Source organism: Strongylocentrotus purpuratus, unplaced genomic scaffold (assembly GCF_000002235.5).
Source record: "Strongylocentrotus purpuratus isolate Spur 01 unplaced genomic scaffold, Spur_5.0 spur5_scaffold_19, whole genome shotgun sequence".
NCBI classification, from domain to species: Eukaryota; Metazoa; Echinodermata; class Echinoidea; order Camarodonta; family Strongylocentrotidae; genus Strongylocentrotus; species Strongylocentrotus purpuratus.
In genome coordinates, this window is record NW_022145604.1 from 15,711,945 (window position 1) to 15,736,146 (window position 24,202).

Here is a 24,202-nt window from a genome sequence, read left to right on the forward strand (position 1 = left end):
AGCAGATTTGTCACTGATTTTTGTCATTTGTCATTGAAAAAAGAGTTTGTGAAAGGGGCCCCAGGTTGGCCTTTCCTCCAACTAGACCTTGTTCTAGTGTGAAATAATGAGGACCAAATACTGGGTGACAACAAACATTTCTAAAGAAGACTTTGCCTAAATGTACTTCACTCCAACTGCCATAGCATTCAAAGTGAAGAACTGGTTAAGCTCTTTCGATTGATACCAAATTTGTTACAGTGGCAGATACATTTTGAGAGTTATAGCCAATTTTATGATTTTTGGCTAATTGCCCTCCACCTGTTTGAATCTCCATATCTGACACGATTACCATTTCTTCAAATACTGATCGCAGTCTGGCCATAGCATGAAGTGGAACTACACATGGGGAAACCTGGGTAGGGTATTGAAGATTAAGTGGAGTTCTCTGAATTGCTGATGTTTGAGTGACTCTGGGGACTACTGACTGCGGCCGAGGCATGAGCTGCAGCAGCTGCAGAGCTCTTCTTATTGGAAGGCATCAGGTAGGGGTCCTTGGCCAGGGCTAGCACGTCTGCCCGATCCTCCTTGCGGTACATCAGGCACCGGCGGATGAAGTCCTGGAAAACGACAGTTTAATACAAGAAAATGGTAAATACACAAATTATGGTTAAGACCTTGGAATAAGCCAGTTCATAGTTGCAGTCTGAGCATGAGCAGATAAAGGTCATTGTGAAATACATGTAGACAAAATACTGGATCTGGCTCTAGAAAGTTATGCAATCATTATTCATTTAAGCACAAGCAGTGCACTTCATGATACACAGGTGGAAGTATTCTTTGAAAAGTAGCACCTCCATCGCTGGAGGAGTGATTATTTCAAAATGTACAAAGTGGGACCTTTCGGGGTCATTTGGAACATGTGTTAACCATGAACTGGTCTATTGTATTCCACTACATTTCACATGCTCCTGCCAGTGTTACATACATCAAAGACCATATTCCCTTTGACATCTTTCCTCTTGAACCCCAACTGTATCCAGGCTATCTTTATCACATTCTTGACCAAAGGTTCGTTACACTTCAATGACCATGTTCCTTGAACCTTTGACATACATAGCCCTTTAATCTACTGTTAAACCAGAACTTTACGGAAAATTTCACAAATCTTGCCAAGTGATGAAGATTCACAAAGTTTCTTGCTGGGAAATGTCACAACATGATTTTTGCAAATTGATATTCCTAAGAAAAACTGATTTTAACAATTTAAAAAAGTTTTTGGCTGTGCATTAATCACTGAGATACAGTGTATTTTGACCTTTGACATTTAAACCCCTTGTATAGTAATAGATACTTGATCAAATAATCTCTTCAATGGTTCTGAATTTATCACAGTAATGTTATAAACGTGAGACTAACAGATGGATGGACAGGCAACCTGAAAATCATCACAGAAAGTAATTGATTACGATCATAGTTCTCTTAAAACTCTTGTATGACTCTTTGACCTTTGACATCTAAACCCCTGAATCTTATTGGTTCATTCTTGTATAGTTATACAAACTTGATCAAATGATCTCTTCAATGGTTCTGAAGTTATCCCAGTATTGTTAAAAATGTGAGACTAACAGATGATTGAAGCCCTAAAAAATTGAGCTTCAAAATGATCATGAGGTGCCTCAAAAAAGGAAAAATCTTTGAGTGACCGGTTTTACCATACTCATTTTCCCCAAAGGACTGTAGTGTTAGGAAAACGAAAAATGAAAAGTCATGGGGTTCCTGACTGACCTACAGGTTTATAATTATCATTGCAGCATGAGCTAAATCCAGGATTTTGTTTCAGAATCTGAGACAAAGTTACCCAATCCCTCTAAGAAGAGAGACAACAATTAAACTGACCTTTGCTTCCTGGCTGACCGTTGGCTTTGGACTGAACTGGACTTGAGTTGCTCTTAGGATGGTATTCTGCTCCAAGATAGAGGCTTGTGATAGGTTGTGACCAAATGGCTACAATGAGAAAGAGAGAAAAAAAAGAGAGATATCGTAAGGATTAATCGACCAATATTCATGGTTTAAACGACCGAGTCATTTTTGTTCGTAAAATGGGTCGCGACCATGACAGTAGGTGTACCTGGGTCAATTTTCTCTCATTCGATACACCGATATCTACATGTGGGACAACAGAATAGATTTTGCATTGACTTTGTACATACCTAAAACTTGGCTTGTGCAGGTCGAAAAGGGGGCTTTTAATTCACTTTTTACGCTAGGAAATATTTTATCCCCGTTTATTCACCAATCAAAGATGATAGTATTATTTCATGAAGATTATCTTTTTGTGAATTCCTGAATTTAAAAGTCAATTGTTGTTCCAAAATGGTGAATTTCTCTGTGGATCTATTACGAATGGACATTCATCGTTTTCTTAACAAATTCATTGTGATTGTCTCTGTCAATGTCGTCTCAATAACATTCCGTAAATGTTTCTTCACTTTGATCTCATGAGGGTCACCGCCAATAAGCCGGGACAGAATCAAGATAGTGATTTTAAACATGTTAATCTACATGCGTAGAAGATAATAAATTGCTTAAATCATGGGAAATTGATATGCAGTTCTGGTTAATAATTGGTAATTGTTGTTCCGTGTACTGTGTTTTCTTTTTGAAAAACATGTTGATATTACCAGATAGGTTTTATTTGGATTGTTTGTGATTTAAAATCCTGTTTTCCCCAATTTCCTCATAATATTCGAGAATTACAACGCACATGGCTTATAAAAACCATGGCCTTCTAATTGTTTTATAAGGTCATTGGTGCGTGCAAAAGTGTGCGAATCAGTAATAATAAATTTCGTATCACCAAAATCGTCTGCTTTTCAACTTTGCTGCTCCCCATTGGGGATGTTTTTATTTGAGACACACTCTTACAGAGCACACCATCCAAACAAAACCCAAGAGAGGGAAACTGCTCCTTTGTCAATGCCCGAAAATGCTTATGCAGTCATTATTGTTAAAACAGCTGAATGTTCTCATTAAGATGCACAGAATCAGAAGGCGGTGACTATCATTGGATCAAAGAAAGAATCACGTGGAATGTCCATCCGTAATAGGTTCATGATTTCTCCAAGTGTTTCCCTTCTCAAACAAGACTGCATGGTCATGTGTGACATTTGCCATTGCAAATCTATGCTCGCTGTTTAAATCCAACACTACAATTACCTTTTTTCCATAGAGACATTGGTAGAAGATGATACCTGTTGACCAGACGTCCACCTTAGAAGAAATCTTAGGAGGTTCTTTACCAACTACAAAGCATTCAGGAGGGAGATACCTGTCATAATAGAATGAGAGAGAGAGATATGGACATGCTTTACGAACTTTACGAACAGCTTTATTTATGAAACACCCCCCAGGACCCTTTAAAAAAACTTGTTGTCAATAACAATTGCTAAAATTATATGACAAATTTCCTTTCAGCCAATCAAATGGCATGATTTCAGTAGCTTATAACAGTTATTGGAACTTGTTATCGATGACACCTTATATGAAACAGAGCCCAGGGGTTTCTGTTTGTTGCGGAACCTACAATTGCTTGAATTTTGTGTCTACCGGTACTTTAAGACAAATCAAAATCAAAATTAGTGCTTAAAAAATAGTGAATCTTGGCCATAATACATGTAGCATTGGTAGTCATTATCATTATTTATGTAGTAATATAACTACCTTCTAGTTGGAGAAAAAGTTAAATCAGTTTCCAGTATGTGGCCAGTTGTGTTAATACTAGTGAGACATGATTGATGAAAATAATTCCCAGTACATGTCTTTTTCTCGAATGGGGCACACCCACCCTATGATTTTGATCTGTATATTTTTTTCCCACCTAATTCAGACTATCCATTTCATAAAATCACATGAGTTTATGATATTCAACCAGAAGTGTGGAGGATATAACTCTTCATACCACTTGACCTTGATCAGGAAAAATTGACATTTTCTAAAAACAGATTAAAAGTATAGACCAGTTTTGGAAACGCCCCCCTCTCAAAAAATGAAATGGAAGCTCTCATTACCATTCATGTGAAAGAATGTGTTTTGACTAATACGTGAGGATACAAATTTTGCCGGGAAACCGCCTACTAATTGATATATTTGGTAGTCGCATAGTCCCATATACATCTTTCTGTGTACAGTGCTTGTAACTTTACCAAGACTGGCCCAAATTTCTTATCATTTTGATGATTCCAGAACCTTGCAGTACACACCAATACTTATATGCTAGATGATCAACCTTTGCTGATCGATTCCACAATGTTTCTTTCACAATGCAATCGTATGACCAGAACTGGTATATACCTTTAATGATATCTAATCCTCCTATTGCAACTTCTATCTTTAATATCATTTTTATCAATAGCTAATTTTAAATTATTTATAATGCCATCTACAGTTTGAATCCCAGTAGATAACTAGTTCTTGTACTTTTTAAATAATATTACGAATGCTGTTCTTTTCTTCATATACATTCACACATATCATATGTTTCGTAATAGGATTTGACATCGATAGGCCCGAGGCCTTTGCAAATCCCACCATATTTGAAATGGTTTGCGTTTCATACTTGATATTTTCTCTTTCAGTGTATATGTTATTGCCTTCGTGATTGTTCTTTTTATTCATTTGTGGAAATGAAATGAATAAGAAGAAGAAAAAAATCCATTTGCGCACAAGGTGCGTAGTGGCTCTCGGGTTCTTCTTCTTCAATTAGAGTACATACTTCTTTACAGAGTATTGTCGTACTATACTGGGGTGTACAGGTGGACCACTACACCGGGGTTGCCCCTTACTCTTATATGAATAGTGCAATGGGTTCTTTACGTGCAAAGGTGGTGACTCTCCTCTACACTGGGCCTCCATTTAACGACCTACCCGAGGGACGGGTTGTTGGCTTACCAGTATGTTCCTGCACCCTGCGAGGTCAGGTCCATACCCCCTTCCTGTGAGTTGAAATGCTCATCGTCCATCACCTTGGAAAGTCCAAAGTCAGTTAGCTTGATGGCACCGCATGTTGAACCATGACATAGAAGAATATTGCCTGGAAGATAAAAAGCAATATTGGTTTCAATTACATGTATCTATTATCATCTTGAAAAGTCGAAATTTGGTTAATAGCTTAATGACACCACATGTTTAACCATGACATAGTAGAATATAGTGCCTGGAAGATAAAAAGCAATATCGGTTTCAATTATCAACTATCATCTTGGAAAGTCCAAATTTTAGCTTAATGGCACCGCATTTTTAACCATGACATAAAAGAATGTGGCCCGGAAGATAGTAGAATGGGATTTTCATTATTATTCACATTCGTCATCCATCATCTTGGAAGGTCCAAAATCGTTTAGCTCGATGGCACTGCATTTTGAACAATGACATAGTAGAATATTGCCTGGAAGAGATAAAGCAATATTGGTTTCAATTATCTATTATCATCTTGGAAAGTTCAAAATCAGTTAGCTTGATGGCACCGTAGGTTGAATGACATAGTAGAATATTACCTGGAAGATAGTAAAATTGTGTTTCAGCATCATCGTCAACATTATCAAAATCATCACCATCATCATCCATAATATAATGAATCCCCACCACCACCGTATCATCATCATCATCAAAGCCATCAATATCATAGCTGAACAGCGTAATAATCACTTTTATTATTATCCTCCCTTCCTCGTCACCATACTCATCGCAAGGGCTCCAGAGGTTGGATTGTATGAACTTCCTATGATCATGGTCCCCCATAGACGCGTCTTCATCGTCTCGAGATTGCCAAATAGCCCGCTATTTCAGATTTTGAAAATACTCCCGAAGTTACAAATCGCGTCTTCATCAGCTCGAGATTCAACCTCGAAACTTAAAACGCAACCTTGAGAAATTAGCTCAAGATATTTTGCACAGCATTCGCGCAAAGTGCTGGATATTTTGCCAAATAGTGGGATATTTTGCAAATTATCCCAAGATATCTTGGGATGACAACCCTTACCAAATATCCCTCTAATTGCAACTTCGGGCTAATGAAGACGCAAATTAGCTGGATAGTTTGCGATCGGGATAGTTCAAATAGAGGGATATTTGGCAATCTCGATCTAGTGAAGACAGGCCTAATGATCCTCTTTTTCTTATGTTAATTGAGAGCTGATTTAATGATAGCCACCTGTCGGTGACCTTCCTGGGTGGTCTAATCCCTCCTAGCCAAACTAGTACAGACCGCCTTTAAGATTATTACCTGGTTTGAGATCGTAGTGAATGATGGGTGGCTTCCTCTCATTCAGATACTTGAGGGCGCTAACTACTTGCATGATGATACAACGCGCCTCTCTCTCAACCATCAGCTTGTGCTGCTTCAGGTGGAAGTCCAGGTCGTTGCCAGGACAGAATTCTAAAACAGTGCAGAATCTATAACAAAGTGGTAGGAGAGAAACAACAACTTCATTATTGGAATCTTACTGAGAGAGATTTCTAGAACAGAGCAGAGTATAAATTGGTCCAAGAAAACCAACAGTGTCACTACTGAGATTACATATGATATTGTGAGAATTACATGCAATAATAAAACAGGCTTTTATCTATAAAGTGAGCTCTTCCAAGTCTGGTATTAAAGAAAAAGGTGTTATTCCTCTCTGTAAATCTTATATCTTTTCTTGACAAGAACGTATTATCAAGAATAATATCGCTAGTGACATTCGTTTGTCTCGCAATGTATGGTCAACAAGGGATCTAAAAGATTACGACGTTTTATGCACCGCTGCAACACTCCGTCAGGTGATAAAATATATTGTAAGCAAGCATGTTTTATACACTACGGGTGGACCAGCGGTCAAATAATTTGATCAATAGTTAAGAACGTATTATTTGCAGAGTATACAAGCTCGTAAATTGCTGTCATGAACACCTGGTTTACACTCACTATGAACATGACGGACAAAGAAAGAGGACAAAATATACAGTTCCTCATTCTACCCTCAACAATTACTGTGGTAGACAAAGGAACATCCCTTCACTGCTATTATGTAAACATGTGTAGAACAGGTGTCACATGCATATTCACCTGTTCTACACATTTTTACATAATAGCAGTGAAGGGATGGTCCTTTGTCTACCACAGCAATTGTTGAGGGTAGAATGAGGAACTGTATATTTTGTCCTCTTTCTTTGTCAGTAATGTTCATAGTGACTAGTATTAGCTACTTACGAGTTTGCATCAATCTCGAAGACATCATATAGCTTGACAACCCTCGCATGATCCAAACTCTTGTGGATTTCGTACTCCCTTAAAGCATGTCTGCAAAAAAATATAAGACAATTAGACATTTAAATATATATGCAATGAGATTTCATGAAATACAGCTTTTCAAATGATTTGAATACAACTAAAAGGTAGGCCGGCAATGCATCTATGTGTATTTTCATTCAGGTTTGACAAGTGATTAATGCAATACAAAAACATATATGTGGATTGAAACAGGTTATCACATAACAATATAATAGTAAATGTAATTTTATGAAACATATTTGCCTACTGAAATAAAGTAAACTGACTGAAGCAGAAGATACACACATGTCTCCAAATGCTGAACTGATGGTTTCAACCAGCAAAGATGATGACTATGCCAAAAACCAAACACATAGAAAAACACAAACTTATAGAACTGCGTATTTGACTAACATGAAGCTAGTTTTGATAGTTCCTGAGTCCAGGAAGTACTAAAACGGTCAAAAGACAGTTTGGGAGGATCTATGTTATCAACGCTTGAAACAGAGGCATAGCTCAGAAAAAACATTCACAAAGAAACTTTCAACAATACAAGAAGCTTACTATCAAAATAAATGTATTGTTAAACTGATAGCAGAGCACAAATATCTTCTTCTGTTTCAAAGGGCCTACATGTATTATAATTCAGTGGTATGAATGACATATTACATCTTTGGTATTTCATTGTTTTCTGAGTGAATTTCGTAAATGCACTTGGGGAAAATACTGCAAGTGAAGGGTACAAGGGGAACTGTCAAATATTCAACCATTTTAAGATTTCATTTTTTGTCTTTTCCCCCCATATAGTATGAATGTAAAGTTTGTCATAGCTATCTAAAACTGTTCCCATGGTCTAAACACACCCAGCTACATGTATATAATTCTCCAGAGCTCATACTCACTTGATATAATTAGCCTTTTTATCTTCCTTCCATTCCTTGCTTAATTGATGAATCTTACATGCGACATCTCTATGGTCCTTCAGGTCATATCCCTGTGTAAAACAATACAAATACACATGTGTTATATTACATTAAATATTAATCCAACAATATGCAAGTGAATATTGGCAATTCATAGTAGAATATTCGTGGAGGTGAAAGCTGTCTTCTACTGATTAAGTTTACTGCAAATGAATTGTTTAAGCACAGTATATGAAAGTAGAGTTTACCAAGGCAACACCAGATCTCAACTAAAGTGAGTGGGACTAAACTCTAGACTGAGCTTAATGAAGGGGGGGGGGGGCACTATCTAATCTCAAACCTCCCTCCCAACCCCACCCCCACCCCCCCCCCCCCCCCCCCGAAAGAAAAAAAAGGCTGCGTATTCATCATAGTACAGTTTACAAAGTACCAGTACAAGAGACAAATCTTTCTCTGCAGTACCATGCATATGGAACGATATCTCTGAGCGTACTATCTCTTTGTTTTTCAAAAGTCCCTGAAGACCTTCCTTTTGTTTGTCTGTGTAGTATGCATTTGTAGTATGCATTTTGACTTTCTTTCGGTTGTCACAGTATTGCAAAGCCTTGTGATACAATTACTGAAAGACCACTAAACATATCCCACTACTGTGGTATGGTATGGTGCGGTGTGGTGTTGTATAGTATACAAATTATGCACAGGTTTGAGTGCGTCAGTAGGAATTGTGTGCACAAGTTACCTTTGAATTTATTTATTTTTCATATAAAAAAAAGTTGATATCAATATTATATATATCGTGTTGATATCGCGTGCATCCTGTAAACAAATTCTACATGGTAATTGACCCATCAGATTGCAGGGAATCTTCTACCCATCTTATAATATTGTTTTCATTGTATTTCTAAGTGCTCACCTTGTACACTTCACTAAAGCCTCCCTTGCCTAGGAGTCTTAATAGTAGATAGCGATCGTTGAGAACCTTGTGGTTTTTAAAGGTGGACTGGTCCTCGTTGTGAATACGTTTCAGCTCTCGTATGTGAAGATTCCGTTCTCGTTCTAGCTTCTCCAGTTCTCCCTGTAGATCTGATTCCTCCTGCATGAATGAAAACCATAGAGGAAGAAGTTGTAGGAGAGGAATTGTCTTCAAGGACAGTTGAAGCGGTCTAGACCGAAAGTTGAGTAATTATTTGAGTGAATGTCATTTCCAGCATGTTTTGACGTTTTCTTGACATTATGATGATCCAAACCACCAATATACAGCATGATAAACAATTCAGGATTACTCCAAGGCTGTTTCTATCACAATACATTGCAATATTCAACACTCACTAACAGGTACCTAGTAAATATAACCCCAAAATTTGAACTCTGAACCCTCCGACTCAGAACTTAAACTGGGAGTCCATCTGCACAGACCCCCTGCAAAAGAAGTTAACATTTCTATTCATATTGTCCAGAAACCTTGTGAGTCTTCTCATTCTATAATATATCCAAAGTTGGCCACCCAATATTCAAATGTGCATCTTCTTTTTTACTATTTTTTATCTCCATATTTCAAATTGAAATCTAACTACATTGTACCACATACATCTGTGAATCTTTATGTACACCCCCTCCCCTCTTTCTTTTTTTCTCTTTTTTTTTCTCTCTCTCTCTCTTTCCCCTTTCACCAATATTCGTTCCACCATATTCGTATCATTATGTATCCTTTGAGGGTAGTCATGCTATTAAGCTTTGCTTACTTTGTCAACCCTCCTGTTTAATGTTTTCGATTAGTTACTTTATTTGACATTATATTCTTTTGAAATGTGTAAAATTTGCAATGTTTTGTTTGTTATATATATTTGTAAAAATGCAAAAAAAAAAGAAAATCAAACAGAAATAAATAAATCAAATCAAATCAAATCAAACCAACCTTGTTTTAGAGAATGACTAACAAACATACCTTCTTAAATGCGGCTTGTCTTAATTTTGTGATCTCATCTCTCTCATAGAACTCTGCATGATTCATGTACTCTGGGAGAGGTTTGGCAAACCCTTCGTCATTAGGACCGTTCTGTTTGGGCCTGGACTTGGAACTAGGATGAGGACTATTCGGCGGTTTCCTCTTCATGAGGGACTTCCTTTGCTGGTCCAGTTCCTCCCTTTCTTTGGCAATTTTCTCCTGGCGCCTGGTATGGGAATACAGATGCAAAGTCAGATCATTAAACTTAATAAGTTTGGGTGATCCATAACTTACTATGAAGTCACTTTTGCGCAATTTGTGAATGAACGATTAAGTGATTAAACTTTAACTCCAGATTTTTGCAAGTTTCTTGCCAGGTAAACAATTTTGTTGATTGGCCCGAGCCTGGAATCTAAATTGCACAGCATTTGCTATATAATGTTACTGAATTTATTGCAAAGTTACGGAAGTTACAATAGCCCATTTTTATGTAGAGAGTTGTTATCGGTATCAACATTAAGTTGAGTTGCCGTCAGTTTGGATCAATCACATCTCAGTTTGACATGGGACCCTGTTAAATTTCTTGTAAAACACTGGGGGAAAATATAGCACAGGTTTAAGATGTCTCATATAAAATCTGACAATTTTGGGGATCGGCTTTGAAACATACCACCAAACATAAGAATACAACCATCGTTTACATTATCAATATTATCCTTGTTTGATTGTTAAGATTTGTATGTTTTTTTTTCTGTTGTAATAGCGCTCTGATCAGTTTGTCTGTAGTAGCGCTCAATAAGAATCAATTATTAAGAAAACTAGATGGAACTTCGACTGCGCGCAGTCGAAATGATGCCTCCGTCATAGAGCAATTTTACAAACCAAAACAGAAGAAATTGTTCAAATTCAAGTTCAATTGTAATCCATTAACAGGTTCTCAGAATATCGTGATTACAAGCAATTTCTCATATACATATATGACCCTTTGATCTTTGACCACATGACCCTAACATCTACTCAGTTCATTGGCTCTGCAAGATGTCCCGAGTTAAATAGTAATCCATCTGTCAGTTCTAATGAGAATGCGTTCACAAGCTATTTTTGCATACATAATGAGCCCATGACCTTTGACCTTTGACCTCATGACCCAAGAATCTACTCAGTTCATTGGCTCTGCAAGATACATACATGATCTAAGTTTGGGAGGAATCCATCAATCTGTTCTAATGATAATGCGATCACAAGCTGTTTCAGCATACATAATGAGCCCTGTGACCTTTGACCTTTGACCTCGTGACCCCAAAATCTAATCAGTTCATCGTCTCTGCAAGATACATACATGACCTAAGTTTGGCAGGAATCCATCAATCGGTTCTTCAGATAACGCGATCACGAGCTGTTTTTGCATACATAATGAGCCCTGACCTTTGACCTTTGACCTCGTGACCCCAAAATCTAATCAATTCATCGGCTCAGCAAGATACATACATGACCAAAGTTTGGCAGGAATCCATCAATCGGTTCTTCAGATAACGCGATCACGAGAACGGGACGTACGGACGGACGGACAACCCGAAAACATAATGCCTCCGGCTACTTCGTAACGGAGGCATAAAAAAAAAGAACTACTGCATAACTGAGAGCTACGACTGCTTACTTGACAAGATCAGTGAATGCATAGCCATCGTTCCAGGTTTCAACAAATTTGGCCCCTTGTCTTTGAGTAGTGAACTGTCCTAGTCTTAGACGATCCTCCATGCTCTTGGTTCGTGCTTGTTTGTTTTCAGTTGCGGCCTGGTGATGGTGGAGTGGATCAAGGAAAAAGTTTGATTACTACAAGTTCAAACACCTCCTCTCGTCTGCTTCTTTGATCATTGGTCCGATACACCGGACTTTAAGGAGTTACCAATTAATGTGTTGAGAAGTTCACAAGCAGTGAAACTTGGTGTCCCAACTGCAAGAGACTCTTAGAGAATTTTAGGATTCAGAGTTTATGACAAATTTTTCCAATGAGGTGGATTTTTGGAAATGGGTGGAGGGTGCATGCATTATGCAAGAACCGTCAGTCGTACAATGAAGTCCACTGTCGGTGACTGATAAAGCGTGAATTGGTTCTTCTGCTGGGTTCATGACCCTCTATTCTGATTTATAGAGCACCAAAATCTTCAATTGAGAAGATTCATGAGAAAAATACTTTCAACAACATCCATGGACAGTTTTCGGTTATCTTTCAAAACATTCTAAATTATTACATAAATAATCTTATTACCTTTTCTATAAGCAGTTGTTTAACCTTTTCTGTACTTCTCTTTGACTGTTCCTTGAACTTATCTAGGAGTTTCTGAGCACTGTCTAACCTCCGTTGTAAATCCTGAGTTGTCTGGAGAAAGGATTACAAACAAACAAAATGGAAAGTTTTGATAATTAAATCTGCAATAGAAGGGCGATGGTAGTTAGTTTCCATGTGCAGAAGGTCTTAAATTGCTGACACCAGACTTGGTGGAAATACCATTGATAGGTGTACAAGTCTGCAAACAGCAAAGCCATAGTCCCATCAAGGAATACCCCCTGCCTAGTCTCTGGGTGAGAGAAATGTACAATAAAGACTTCACAATATGGGGGGGGGGGGGGGGGGGGGGAGATAGGAGATAGGCATTGCATAAGGCCTGTTGGTCATAATCCTGGTGATTGTGTAAATGAACCGTTCACCTCTTATGAACTACATACTCGCATTCAAACCTTATTTAACCCTTACTGTACTGGGGGGCCTGGGAGGCCCCCCCCCCTCCCTCCCCCCTCGACATTTTCGGAGATTGTGCCGCAACCACTTGGAATTTTGAATTGCCGTTTCATGACTTTTTTCCCTCAAGTCTTGCGCACATTTTGATACCATTTTCGTCAAAATCGGATATACCTGTAAGGTGTTACATAACAATAAGTATGCGCATGTCATCAAAAATATGCTACAATTTATGCAAATTTATGCAAATTAACCTATGCATTTTTGAATATCATAAAAATAATGTAACCTCATGAATTTGAGATGAAGGAAACGTTTATTAATACATTTTCAACATTCTTCACAAGTCTACAGACAAATATGTAGAGTTTTCTGTAAACTGCATAAAATTAGCATTTTGCGTAATAAATTAGGCTATAACAACAAAAACTTGCATATTAGGAAACAAGGGAAACGCTCTCGGCGGTCTCGCCTGCATAACGCAATTCAATATGATAAACCAGAACGTCAATGACGTAGCGCTCATCTGCGTCTCGCAACAACAAATATCGTAAATTTTATGTGGTACACTTTTGAACTGTTAAAAAAATAAAAATTTGATGCCCTGGAAGGGACATAATCTAATTTTATTTGCATAAAGTACCATAAATAATCAATGGAGCAAAATCTCACAATTCTGTGTAGAAGTTTAGTGTTCCTAATTTACCTCTACCAGATAAGGCAAACCAATTAAAAATCGTTCAAGAAATGAGGGAAAAAAAGCAATTTTTGTTATTTTTGGAATAAATTTGCATAAATTACCATAATTAATTAATGGAGAACAATTTCTAAATTCTGTGTACAAGTTTAGTGTACCAAAGTTAGCTATACGATATAAAGCAAACCAAATCAAAATCGATCAAGAAATGAAGGAGAACAAGCCTTTTTTGTGATTTCGAATAAATTTGCATAAATTAGCATAGATAATGCATTTCACGATTCTGTGTAGATATTTTAAATCCCCCTCCTAGCCCTATCATATGAAACAATCAGAATCGAAATCGGTTGAAAAATAACAAAGAAGGAGCATTTTGAAAATCTTGATGTTGATGCCACAACAAAGTCTAAGTTTGTTGACCTTAAATGACCTTTGACCTTAATTTAGTGACCTGAAATTCTACTCACATGATTGGGGAGACTTGATAACCCTATAGTCCAAGTTTCATTGACTAAAAACTTATACTTTCAAAATTATATCAAAAATTCAAAAACTTTACCTCAGGTTAAGTTTTCAATGATGATGCTACAACATAGTCCAAGTCTGTTGACCTGAAACGACCTTTGACCTTGACTTTGTGATCTGAAATTCTACTCACATGATTAGAGATACTTGATTCCCCTATAGTCAAAGTTTCATTGAATAAGAACTTATACTTTAAAAATTAAGGCGCCGCCGCTGGAAAAGCGGCGCCTATGTCTCGCTTTTTACTACGCAGGCGAGACAAAAACTAATTATACCATCTTGTTGTCCCTTACGTAAATATCTACAAACATGCAAATTTTCGCGTTTATCAGACTTTCAATGGCCGAGATCATAGGGCCCCCCCCCCCCCAAGTCACGTGGTGCTAAAAATAGCCCAGTACAGTAAGGGTTAAAGGGCAATCCAACTCTTGTAAAATCAGAGAAAAAGAATGAAAAAAGTTTGAAATAAATTAGACCAACAGAATGTCTGACATATGATATTACAGCTATGCAAATTTCAAATTGGCAATTTTTTAAGTGGATTGTGACATAGTGATGGATAACTTGGTCAGAGGCAAGCATATCACGTATGTCTTCCAGAACCTTCACCCTTGAGACACTACTCAAAATATAGAATGGAGAGTATATAATTATTTTTTATTAATATCTTATATTATGATTTTCATGTTTTCTTGAGTGGTTTGCTATCAAGGTTGTTTAAACATAAGAATGAAAGAGTTACAGAGAAGGTAGAGTTCTGGGGAGAGGTGAAAAATAATTTGTAAGCGTTATCATTGTTATTATGCAAGTGTGGAAAAACAACAGAGAGAAAATGTTCCCTGAAAAGCACTGCTCTTCAAACGCCTTCATATTCTAAATATGACGAGTGAGGCCCACATTTTTATGCCACATGTTTGTGTCGTCCCATACACTTCTTTCTGTGTACAGTGCTAGTAACTTTACCAAGACTGGGCCAAATTTCTGATCATTTCGATCATTCGAGAACCTTGCACTATACAACAATACTTATATGCTAGATGACCAACCCTTTCTGGTCGATTCCACAACGTTTCTTTCACAATTCAATCGCATGACCATAACTGTTAACATGTGATGTGCCGTTTACTTACACTATTAAGTGTTTCTATCGTCTCCTCCTTCACCCTCATGTGGGATTGATGCTGTCTTTCTTTCAGTTCCAAATCTTGTAAACTCATGTCAGTCTGAAAGAAAAATGATCCATGCAACGTGTGACACAAATTAAAAATAACACAGGATGGGATCACTACATAATGCCACACTAGTTATCAACTTCAAGACAAAGAATGTAAATCTTTTCATAGAAATTAACTAAAATACAGCCTATCTGTTGGAATAGGAACTGACCATCATGTAATATGAAATAATAAAAACATTTCTAAGTACAAAGTGCAAATTCATCAACTTAATATGATATATATTTTCATGTGCATTATTCTCTGTATTTTTCCTACAAAGACATAACTGACATACTTTCTCATGGTAGAGAATTACAAAGAATGATACAGCTAAAGATATCAGGCTGCATATGATGCGGTGGGGGGCTTCACCTTTTTTTCCATCTTCCCTTTTTTCCACCTATCCTGACTTCTATTTGCAATGATCTTTCATGGGCAATACTCTGATTATTACCAGTACTATTCATTTATTAATTATTACCGTCAACTTTCATTTGTCAAACATGCCTTTGACTTTATCAGAGGGCTACATATGTATGTTGCAAGTCATATCATATGACAGGCTATCCCTCTTGGCAACTCATACCCATATATGTCTTTATCATAATGCTGATATCTTGAAGCCCCACTGTACTACTTGTAGCTACTTGCTCCCTCTATATAGAAAACAATGCCTAATCGGTGACCATTGGTCCCCCATGATCCTCTTTTTCTTATATTAATTGAGAGCCGAGTTGATGAGATAGCCACCTGTCAGTGACCACCCTGGGTGGTCTAATCCCTCCTAGCCAAACGAGTACAGACAACTTTAAGTTACAGTTTATCTTGTATACCTGAGTTGATATAGAGCTGCTATCTGAAAACCTTGGTCTTGCTGGCTTTGGTGATTGTGACGAGTGGGAGATGTAGTCATTGCTGTTACCACATGGTGAAGACATAATTTGCTGTAGATGCACATAACAAAAGTAAATAAAACAATCACATTTATTACTGCACGCTTGTACATTCCTCGACTCATAAATGAAATCCGCATGTGCATCCTAAATTTTATACACCGTACCTGCAACTTGGAAGTATGATACTCAAAATTTTGATTAAGCAGGCAGTTACAGCACATTCATGTAATATGTCATTCCTGAAATATTTGAACATGACATTTATTTGAATGTTAATGGCCTAATTTCAAAATCTCTACTATACTCGGAGTAAATTTTCAAAGGTGTTATTAACAATACACTGACATGACTAAATGTACATGTATAAATAACATAAAACAATGCCATGTAATATGAATATATCTGAGAACTTGTCCATAATTTATAGCCAAGTGATGACTCGTAATGACTCATGATGACTTTCGATTGTCATTGTATGAATACAGATATATGCAAGTCATTGACTCACTATCAACATGAAAATTATAACAAGTCACAAATGTTCGACACTGTCTATTTGGCTGCTCAAAAACCGGGGTCTCTTTTCATAAAAACGGTTATCAATAACAAATGTTAAATTTCTATGGAAATTTTCTCTCTGCCAATCAATGCCACAATTTCAGTAGCTTAGCAGTTATTATAACTCGTTATTGATAAACCAGTTTTATAAAAACTTAGGAAAATATCTCCAGTGGTCCACATTCACAAGTTTCACACTACAGTTTAACTTTATATATACACTTAATTTGTTTAACTATCACTTAAACTTTCTTCCAGTGAAACAAATATAAATAATATTGCTTGTAGAGGAAATAGAGGTGTCATGTTCTTGTGGATACGTCACAGGATTGTGGATCACAAGGATCGTCGGTTTGAGTCCCGCTACAGCACAAATGTCCTCTGGCAAGATATTAATCTACATCTGCCACCCTCTAACCAGGTGTAGTAAATCGGTATCACGTAGGAATACATGCAGGGGCAGGTGTGTTAAAGCCAGGGTGATAATACTAGTTTTTAGGCTCCTTAGGTATCTTTTAAAATAGATACATGCCCAATATGAATGTAGCTATTATGATTGTTTTTATTAAAGCTGGTAAAATTCCTTGGAGACAGAGATAAGATAACTTACACTAGGATATGCGCTGGGTGGAGGTGACTTGGGTAAGATACCTATTCCAAGACTGGTTCTTCCTGGACTTAATGATGTTGCTGCCTGGAAATTCAAAGTACATCGATTGACAGTGATTAGTATGACCTGTCAGATCAATTTATTAATACTATGACAACATGGAAAAACAGTTGTTTATCTAATAATGAGATACAGAGAAAAAGAAAAAACAAGGGAAACGCTCTCGCCTGCATTACGCAATTCAGTATGATGAAAAATGGAGGGTGGGACATTATTCATAGGCAGGGTGGCCCATTAGCAGGCCCTACCCCCCCCCCCCCCCCTCCCCAATGAAATCCTCTAAATATAATCAGCATTTTGAAGTGAATATTGACCAAGAGTCATCGGAAGAATTATTAACTATAATTTGTACCAAGATTAATAATTGACCTTGACTCTGTGACCTGGGATTTGCGTCTTAAGATTTGTGATACTTGATAACCCTTGTGTACCAGTTTCATAAAATTTGAACAAACACTTTTGAAATTATGCTAAAATTTCAAAATCTTGATGTTGATGCCACAAAAGAGTCTAAGTTTGTTGACCTGAAATGACCTTTGACCTTAATTTAGTGACCTGAAATTCTACTCACATGATTGGGGATACTTGATAACCCTGTAGTGTAAGTTTCATTGAATAAGAACTTATACTTTCAAAATTATATTGAAAATTCAAAAACTTAATCTGAGGTTAAGTTTTCGATGATGATGCCACAACATAGTCTAAGTCTGTTGACCTGAAATGACCTTTGACCTTGATTTTGTGACCTGAAATTCTGCTCACATGATTGGGAAAACTTGATAACCCTTTGGTCCAAGTTTCATTGAATGAGAACTTATACTTTCAAAATTATACTAAAAATTCAAAAACTTAACCTTAGGTTAAGTTTTCGATGATGATGCCACAACAAAGTCTAAGTCTGTTGACCTGAAATGACCTTTGACCTTGATTTTGTGACCTGAAATTCTGCTCACATGATTGGGAATACTTAATATCCCTTTGGTCCAAGTTTCATTGAATGAGAACTTATACTTTCAAAATTATACTAAAAATTCAAAAACTTAACCTTAGGTTAAGTTTTTGATGTTGACGCCGCCGCTGTCACCGGAAAAGCGGCGCCTATGTCTCCCTTTTTTGCTACGCAGGCGAGACAAAAACTAGTTGCCTATGGAAAGCGAATGGCAAAAATTAATTAACCAGGTAGCAAGCTGTTTGATGAACATTGGGTTGACACTGGATTACTTACCTTGAAATATTCACTAATCTTCTTTGGACCTGAAATTAGGAGAAAATGAAATAAAATAGATATAATATAATCTTTATCCAGTAGTTATCGGTACATTAACTACGCTAACAACAACAACAAACACAAATTAGTGTATTGTACAAATTATTTCTAACTTTGCACTTCACATTAGAACATAGATGTTACTGAAGTATTACACAAAGAACTCAAAACAGATACATTTGAAGTTTGAATATGTTACTTTCATTCCCTAATTAGAACCGGAGTAAATGATCATCATCAGTCTACCAAGACATCACCAAAAGATTTTAATTCAGGATATTATTCACTTTTACAATACCAGGGTATGCCCTTAGATAATTAGATCCTTATACAAGTGTCCTGCAAGGAATTCACACGTGCAATATACTTTTATTTAACACAGTGAAAGTGAAATCATAAGTAGAGCTCACATTCATGTATAAATAGCAGAATTCACAGAACGTTTTAGCGTGTGGCCTCATTATACTCACGTGCACTTATTAAATGTCCTTGTTTTCTCTTTACATGCACTGGAATTTTCTCCAGTATATTAATGTATTGTGAAATACACTTGTACGATGAGTCAGAGCTGTTGTACAAACAATATTCATGCATCTCTATAAATCATTGTAATTGTAGAATTGCAATATTACCTGATGGATCAATATCTTGTCCTTGTCCTTTTCTTTTCCTCTTCTTTCTCTCCTTTTCTGGGGTTTCTGCCTGCATGACCTGTAAAAATGAAATCAGAATCGTTGTAATAAATGACAATCTGCAGATGATAATACTTCAATCTTAAGACAAGTCATATGAAATTCCTAAGTTACAGATCGAGATATTTCCCTACAACTATTTTGTAGGAGTTGATTTAAAATATGCTAGTTGCCGCGGCACCTGCAGTGAAAAAAATTCACGGGGGCTCAGGGCGAATTTGCCCCCGAAATGGCCAAAAGAGCCCCCGAAAATTAGAAAAGAGCCCCCATAAATTTGCATAGAGTTCAATGAAAAACAAATTTTAGAATGTAATTTTTATGCAGGCAAGCTTGAAAAGTAGCCCCCGAAAAATAAATATTAATTTTTTCCCTAGGCACCTGACTTGTACTACACTCTTTTACACATCACTGCACATAGTCAAGTATTAATAGGCCTCTGGGCCATAGAAACCATTATTTTCATTGATTTTGTGAACTGATCATTTTCTCATTTCGGGCTATTCTACCGACTCCGAAACAAACTTTGTATGAATCACAGATATCATACAATGTCATACTAATATCAATGAATGATTTGCCAACAAATTCCTTATTCAGACAAGGAATTCCGAGCAATCACATTTTCTTTGACTTCAAACAATGAACCCCATATGACATCTTAGAACTCTAAGCTTAATCTTATATTGAATTGCAACCTCAGCTCCTAAACCTATTTTTGATGAAGTAGAGCGTAAAGCAAATGTCGCTGGAGGCCTGGAACACTAAACGTATGGACTTCCTACCGTAGGTCCAGGGTGCTCCATAAACAAAATTCCATTCCTCTAAAGAGGAAGATTCATACCTTCCACTGCTACATCTATAAACCCATTGTGGATTACCCTAAGATCAACTAAACCATCACAGAAGATTTTACATTTAGAGCATTACATCTAAGACTTTTTTCATTTGAGGAAGGACAAATTAAATCTGGTCGTTTGCTGCTCTCTACTTGCGGACAGGAGGACTGCATTTGTTGATTGTTGTTGGCAGTAGAAGAGCAGTAGAGGATAGCTATATTATACGTTTCACATGTACCTGTATGTAGAGTTTGGCTAACTTTGGGTGCGTTTATCGGGTCTTGCCACTAGATATGTACATATCGAACCCCACTATATGAATGTGATTTTTGGGATGTCGTGTTTATCGTCTCTTTACGATTCAAAATAAAGGCCTCGTCTCTGCGCAGCTGCTTTGCACCGTTTGACCCGGGAAGCAGAGAGTTGTTCGGAGGTCAACTAGGGCATAGCACATAGTGCGCACTATTTCGCTGACCGGAAATTAGCCGGGAAAGGTCCGATTTGTACGTGGGGTTCAAAACAGCTTTGCGTTTATCATGTCTCAGAATCGTGATTCTGGCTGTATGTCATATTCAAAACACACCTTTTTGCGTCTTTAGAAATGCCCATACCTAAAGACGTTTAAAAAAGGCTTTGCGTTTATCACCTTCAAAATTTGCCTGAAAGACGTTTGAGAAACCTGATTCTAGGCAAAAATTTGGTGAATAAACGCACCCTATGTCTCAGTTGGACATACCATAGCATATGTTCTTTTATTTTGTACTTGCCCTACAAAGCAGTTCTTGCCATACTCAAACCAGGTTGGTCAATTTCTCCTAATCAATGGGTCTGAGTTTCACCATGCCTATATTGGTTTAGGAGCAGGGTTAGGTTATTTGACGAGTGCCTACACGTACGTACCTCTAAATCATCACTGGGTGAGCCGCGGCTACAAGTGCTGGTGCTATGATTGGAATCATCAGCTATCATGATGGGTTGCTGCTGAGAACGGTTGCCTTTGATGCGGGCTTCCAGCAGCTCCAGCTTCTGTGGATCAAAATGCCTGAACTCCTGCATGATGGGACCTTCGTCCTCGCTAGTTACCGCACAAAACAGATCTCCTACGATGACAGTATGATCGGCAGTCTTTTAGGGAACAGCTTTGCTTCACTGGCATAAGGAAATAAAAGGAAATATTATATTAACACATCGACTCCTGAATTGTCCCATTTCCATAGGCTAAAACCCGGAACCACTTAGTTCCCGTCGAAAATGGGTTCATCAAAATTAGAGAACATCCATTTTGAAAGTAAGTTACCTGCTAATACCATTAACATTGAGGCTTCATTAAGTTGCGAGGTGGTATACAAGAGCAGGTATTTTATGACATAAATTTTAATATGGTTCACACTTCTGTATCTTAATAACACAGAGCGAAGTGTAGAACCTTCGCTGAGCAAAGGTGCCATTCATTAAAACAAAACAAACATGGCATATCTACTTCAATTTGAAAAGCCGAACAGAAAATTTGGATACACATGTCTGTAAAATTGTTAACAGGTAAACTCTATGCGACTACGTCCATTTTGATTTTAAGTCTGTTAATAGATTCAAATACCATGGACAGTATAGGACAGGGTTTTTTTAATTTTGGCTCGAAAGGGAAACCCAATTTTTGAACTATTTGTTCCATATTTATTTTCACTTTATATCAATACCATTGAAGTACATTTTTTGTAACAAAAAAAAAAAAGAAAAAAAATCTCAACCCCCCAAAAAACTGAGAAAAACCCTGAAAAATAAAATGTTGCCATGACAATTAATATCAGATCTGACTCATTTTCATTGTGCTAGAGGTCTAAGTAAAGTCTTTAAAATAGAGACTTTGCCACCAAGCGCTGAGGAAAAACCCAGACTCTCCAGAGGCTTGAGCCAGGATAATTGGCATGGGCATCGTTTCACAAAACCGTCTTAAATAAAAGTTAATCAACATTCAATTTCATTCCAAATGTGTGTATTATATCTAACATGCATTTCAATGGGATGTCAGCGAACTTGTACCTAGTATCACCAATGATGATTTCGTAAAATGATATCAATGAATGGAGCTCCCCACATGGAAACTGGCCAAAATCTACTCTTTTAATTCAGAAACTGACATCACAATGGAGCGATCATGTGTGTGTCTCACCGTATATCTACTGGCCATCAAAGACAAAGCATGTGCGATAGGACATTTATGTTTTTGATGCACAGAAAATAAACAGTCCTAGAGTCTAGGCCTAGAATTTTGAAGGAAAATGGTGCAGATTCTGCATTCGTAAAACTCAGACGAGTAATTTGGAGGACCAACCAACCAATAAGGCAATATCAGAGACGCCAAAATTCAAAGATCTGCTATGCGCGACATATTCATGACTCGGCACGCGAGCACGGGTATAACGTAAGTTAAGCGTTTTTCGAAATTGCCCGCACGAGTCGTGCGGGAGAGCATTTTCAGACCCTACGTCACGCATGATGCGTGACACAATGGTACTTGGTAGCTCTGAACTTCTGAACAGTAGGGGCGCTGGTCTAAGAATGAGGATCGTCCTCATAAACAAGGATATCCTCATAAACGCAGACAAAATGCGCCCTCAAAAATAAGGGTTGTCTGCATTTTCGAGGACGTTTTTTTTCATCGGCGCTCTGGGGGTTTCATGTTACAGAACGGCCTGCTGGCGATGCCAAAAATGGATTCCCCAGGGGAAAATAACCCTAGTTCACCGTCTACTTTTATGGGTTGTCCGTCTTCCCAAGGATTTATTGCTCATAATGTGAAGATCTCTGTACAAAGTCAATGCAAAATGATTCAAGAAAATCATTGCAGAATCCGTTTTTTGCATCGCCAATGCGCCGATCAAAAATATGAAACGTCTGCGAAAATGCAGAGGGTCCTTATTTTTGAGGACGCATCGATCTGTGTTTACGAAGACGATCCTCGTTTATGAAGACGATCCTTATTCTCGGACCAGCGCCCCTACTGCTGAAGTGTGAATGTGATTCACTGATTGTGAATCATAACAAAAATAAATATTTGACATAGACTAATGCCAGACAAATAATCTATTTTGTTGACATCAACCTGCATGTTCACTTTTATATTTTGTATAGGCCTACCTAATACTCAACAGGCTAAATTTTTCACCATGCAACATTTGTCGGCCATGTATCTGTCTGCTTGGTCGAAGGAGGGCCCTGCTAAACTAGCACTGAAGCTGCACACACGAGCACAACACAACGCATTTTTTACCTGGCCGAAGTCACATCAGACAGCACCGCACAAAATACATGTGAAGTCGCGAAAAATACTCTCACATAGCGAGTAAACATCGTACGATTTCACGACTAATACTTGACAGAAATTAACCATTCAGTTGCAGTTAGGTCATTTAACACACATTTCATCATATAACTCAATATCTTTGCAAAATCATGTTATTCAAAGGACAAATTTTGTGGCTGAATGTGCTTACCTTCGTGCTATTTTTCGGTGAAAACAGTTCATCATGACGTCACACAATTCATGGACTTGATAATCGATAATCGGTCAGTTCGCGGGGTTTCCTCGCGGACTTCTTGCCGAATGCATTCTCCAGAGGAAGTACGTGAGTCTCAATGAGAGGTAGTTGATTTTTGTCATAACAATTTTGAGAATATAAAGCAAGCATTAGCTTTGTACCTAGATTCTTACAAGAAAAAATCAAAAGTTTCACTGAAAAAACAGTTTCCACCATCGACTAGGCAAAATATTGAAGGAAACTGCAAGACAATTGTGAATAAGGTTACTGACCTTGACCTAAATTTTCACGACACACCCGTCTGGCTAGTGGAAAAGTCCAATGAACCTCAGCGCGCGCGCATAACCCTCAGACGACCTTTGACCCCAATAATCGATAAAATGTCAATGAGGCATGAAGATCAATCTCA

General features: G+C 37.5%; 1 protein-coding gene across 2 annotated transcripts; it reads right to left on the reverse strand.

The window, feature by feature from the left end:
* Positions 1-207: 207 nt before the first annotated feature.
* On the reverse strand, positions 208-24,040 carry LOC588704 (serine/threonine-protein kinase tousled-like 2). Of its 2 annotated transcripts, none has more exons than XM_030990410.1 (18): positions 23,749-24,040; positions 21,155-21,403; positions 19,359-19,437; positions 18,685-18,713; positions 17,400-17,483; positions 16,169-16,279; positions 15,249-15,341; positions 12,426-12,536; positions 11,814-11,950; positions 10,157-10,382; positions 9,125-9,304; positions 8,191-8,282; positions 7,229-7,318; positions 6,263-6,432; positions 4,930-5,071; positions 3,199-3,310; positions 1,879-1,986; positions 208-599 (listed from the first exon to the last, which is right to left on the reverse strand). In XM_030990410.1, the coding sequence occupies exons 2-18, from the start codon at positions 21,308-21,310 to the stop codon at positions 414-416; spliced, it is 2,106 nt and encodes a 701-aa protein (XP_030846270.1). In that variant the 5' UTR covers positions 21,311-21,403; positions 23,749-24,040; the 3' UTR covers positions 208-413. The 2 variants fall into 2 exon arrangements, with proteins under 2 accessions (XP_030846270.1, XP_030846272.1); XM_030990412.1 differs by lacking the exon at positions 23,749-24,040 and adding an exon at positions 23,393-23,513.
* Positions 24,041-24,202: the final 162 nt, after the last annotated feature.

Excerpts from the sequence above, each read along its gene's own strand:
- LOC588704 (XM_030990410.1), bottom strand. The coding sequence starts at position 21,310 with ATGCAGGAGTTCAGGCATTTTGATCCACAGAAGCTGGAGCTGCTGGAA. Across the intron at positions 16,280-17,399 it reads CACCCAGCGCATATCCTAGT|CAAATTATGTCTTCACCATG; the intron begins GTAAGTTATCTT and ends GTGCATCTACAG. Across the intron at positions 600-1,878 it reads CGGTCAGCCAGGAAGCAAAG|GACTTCATCCGCCGGTGCCT; the intron begins GTCAGTTTAATT and ends GTCGTTTTCCAG.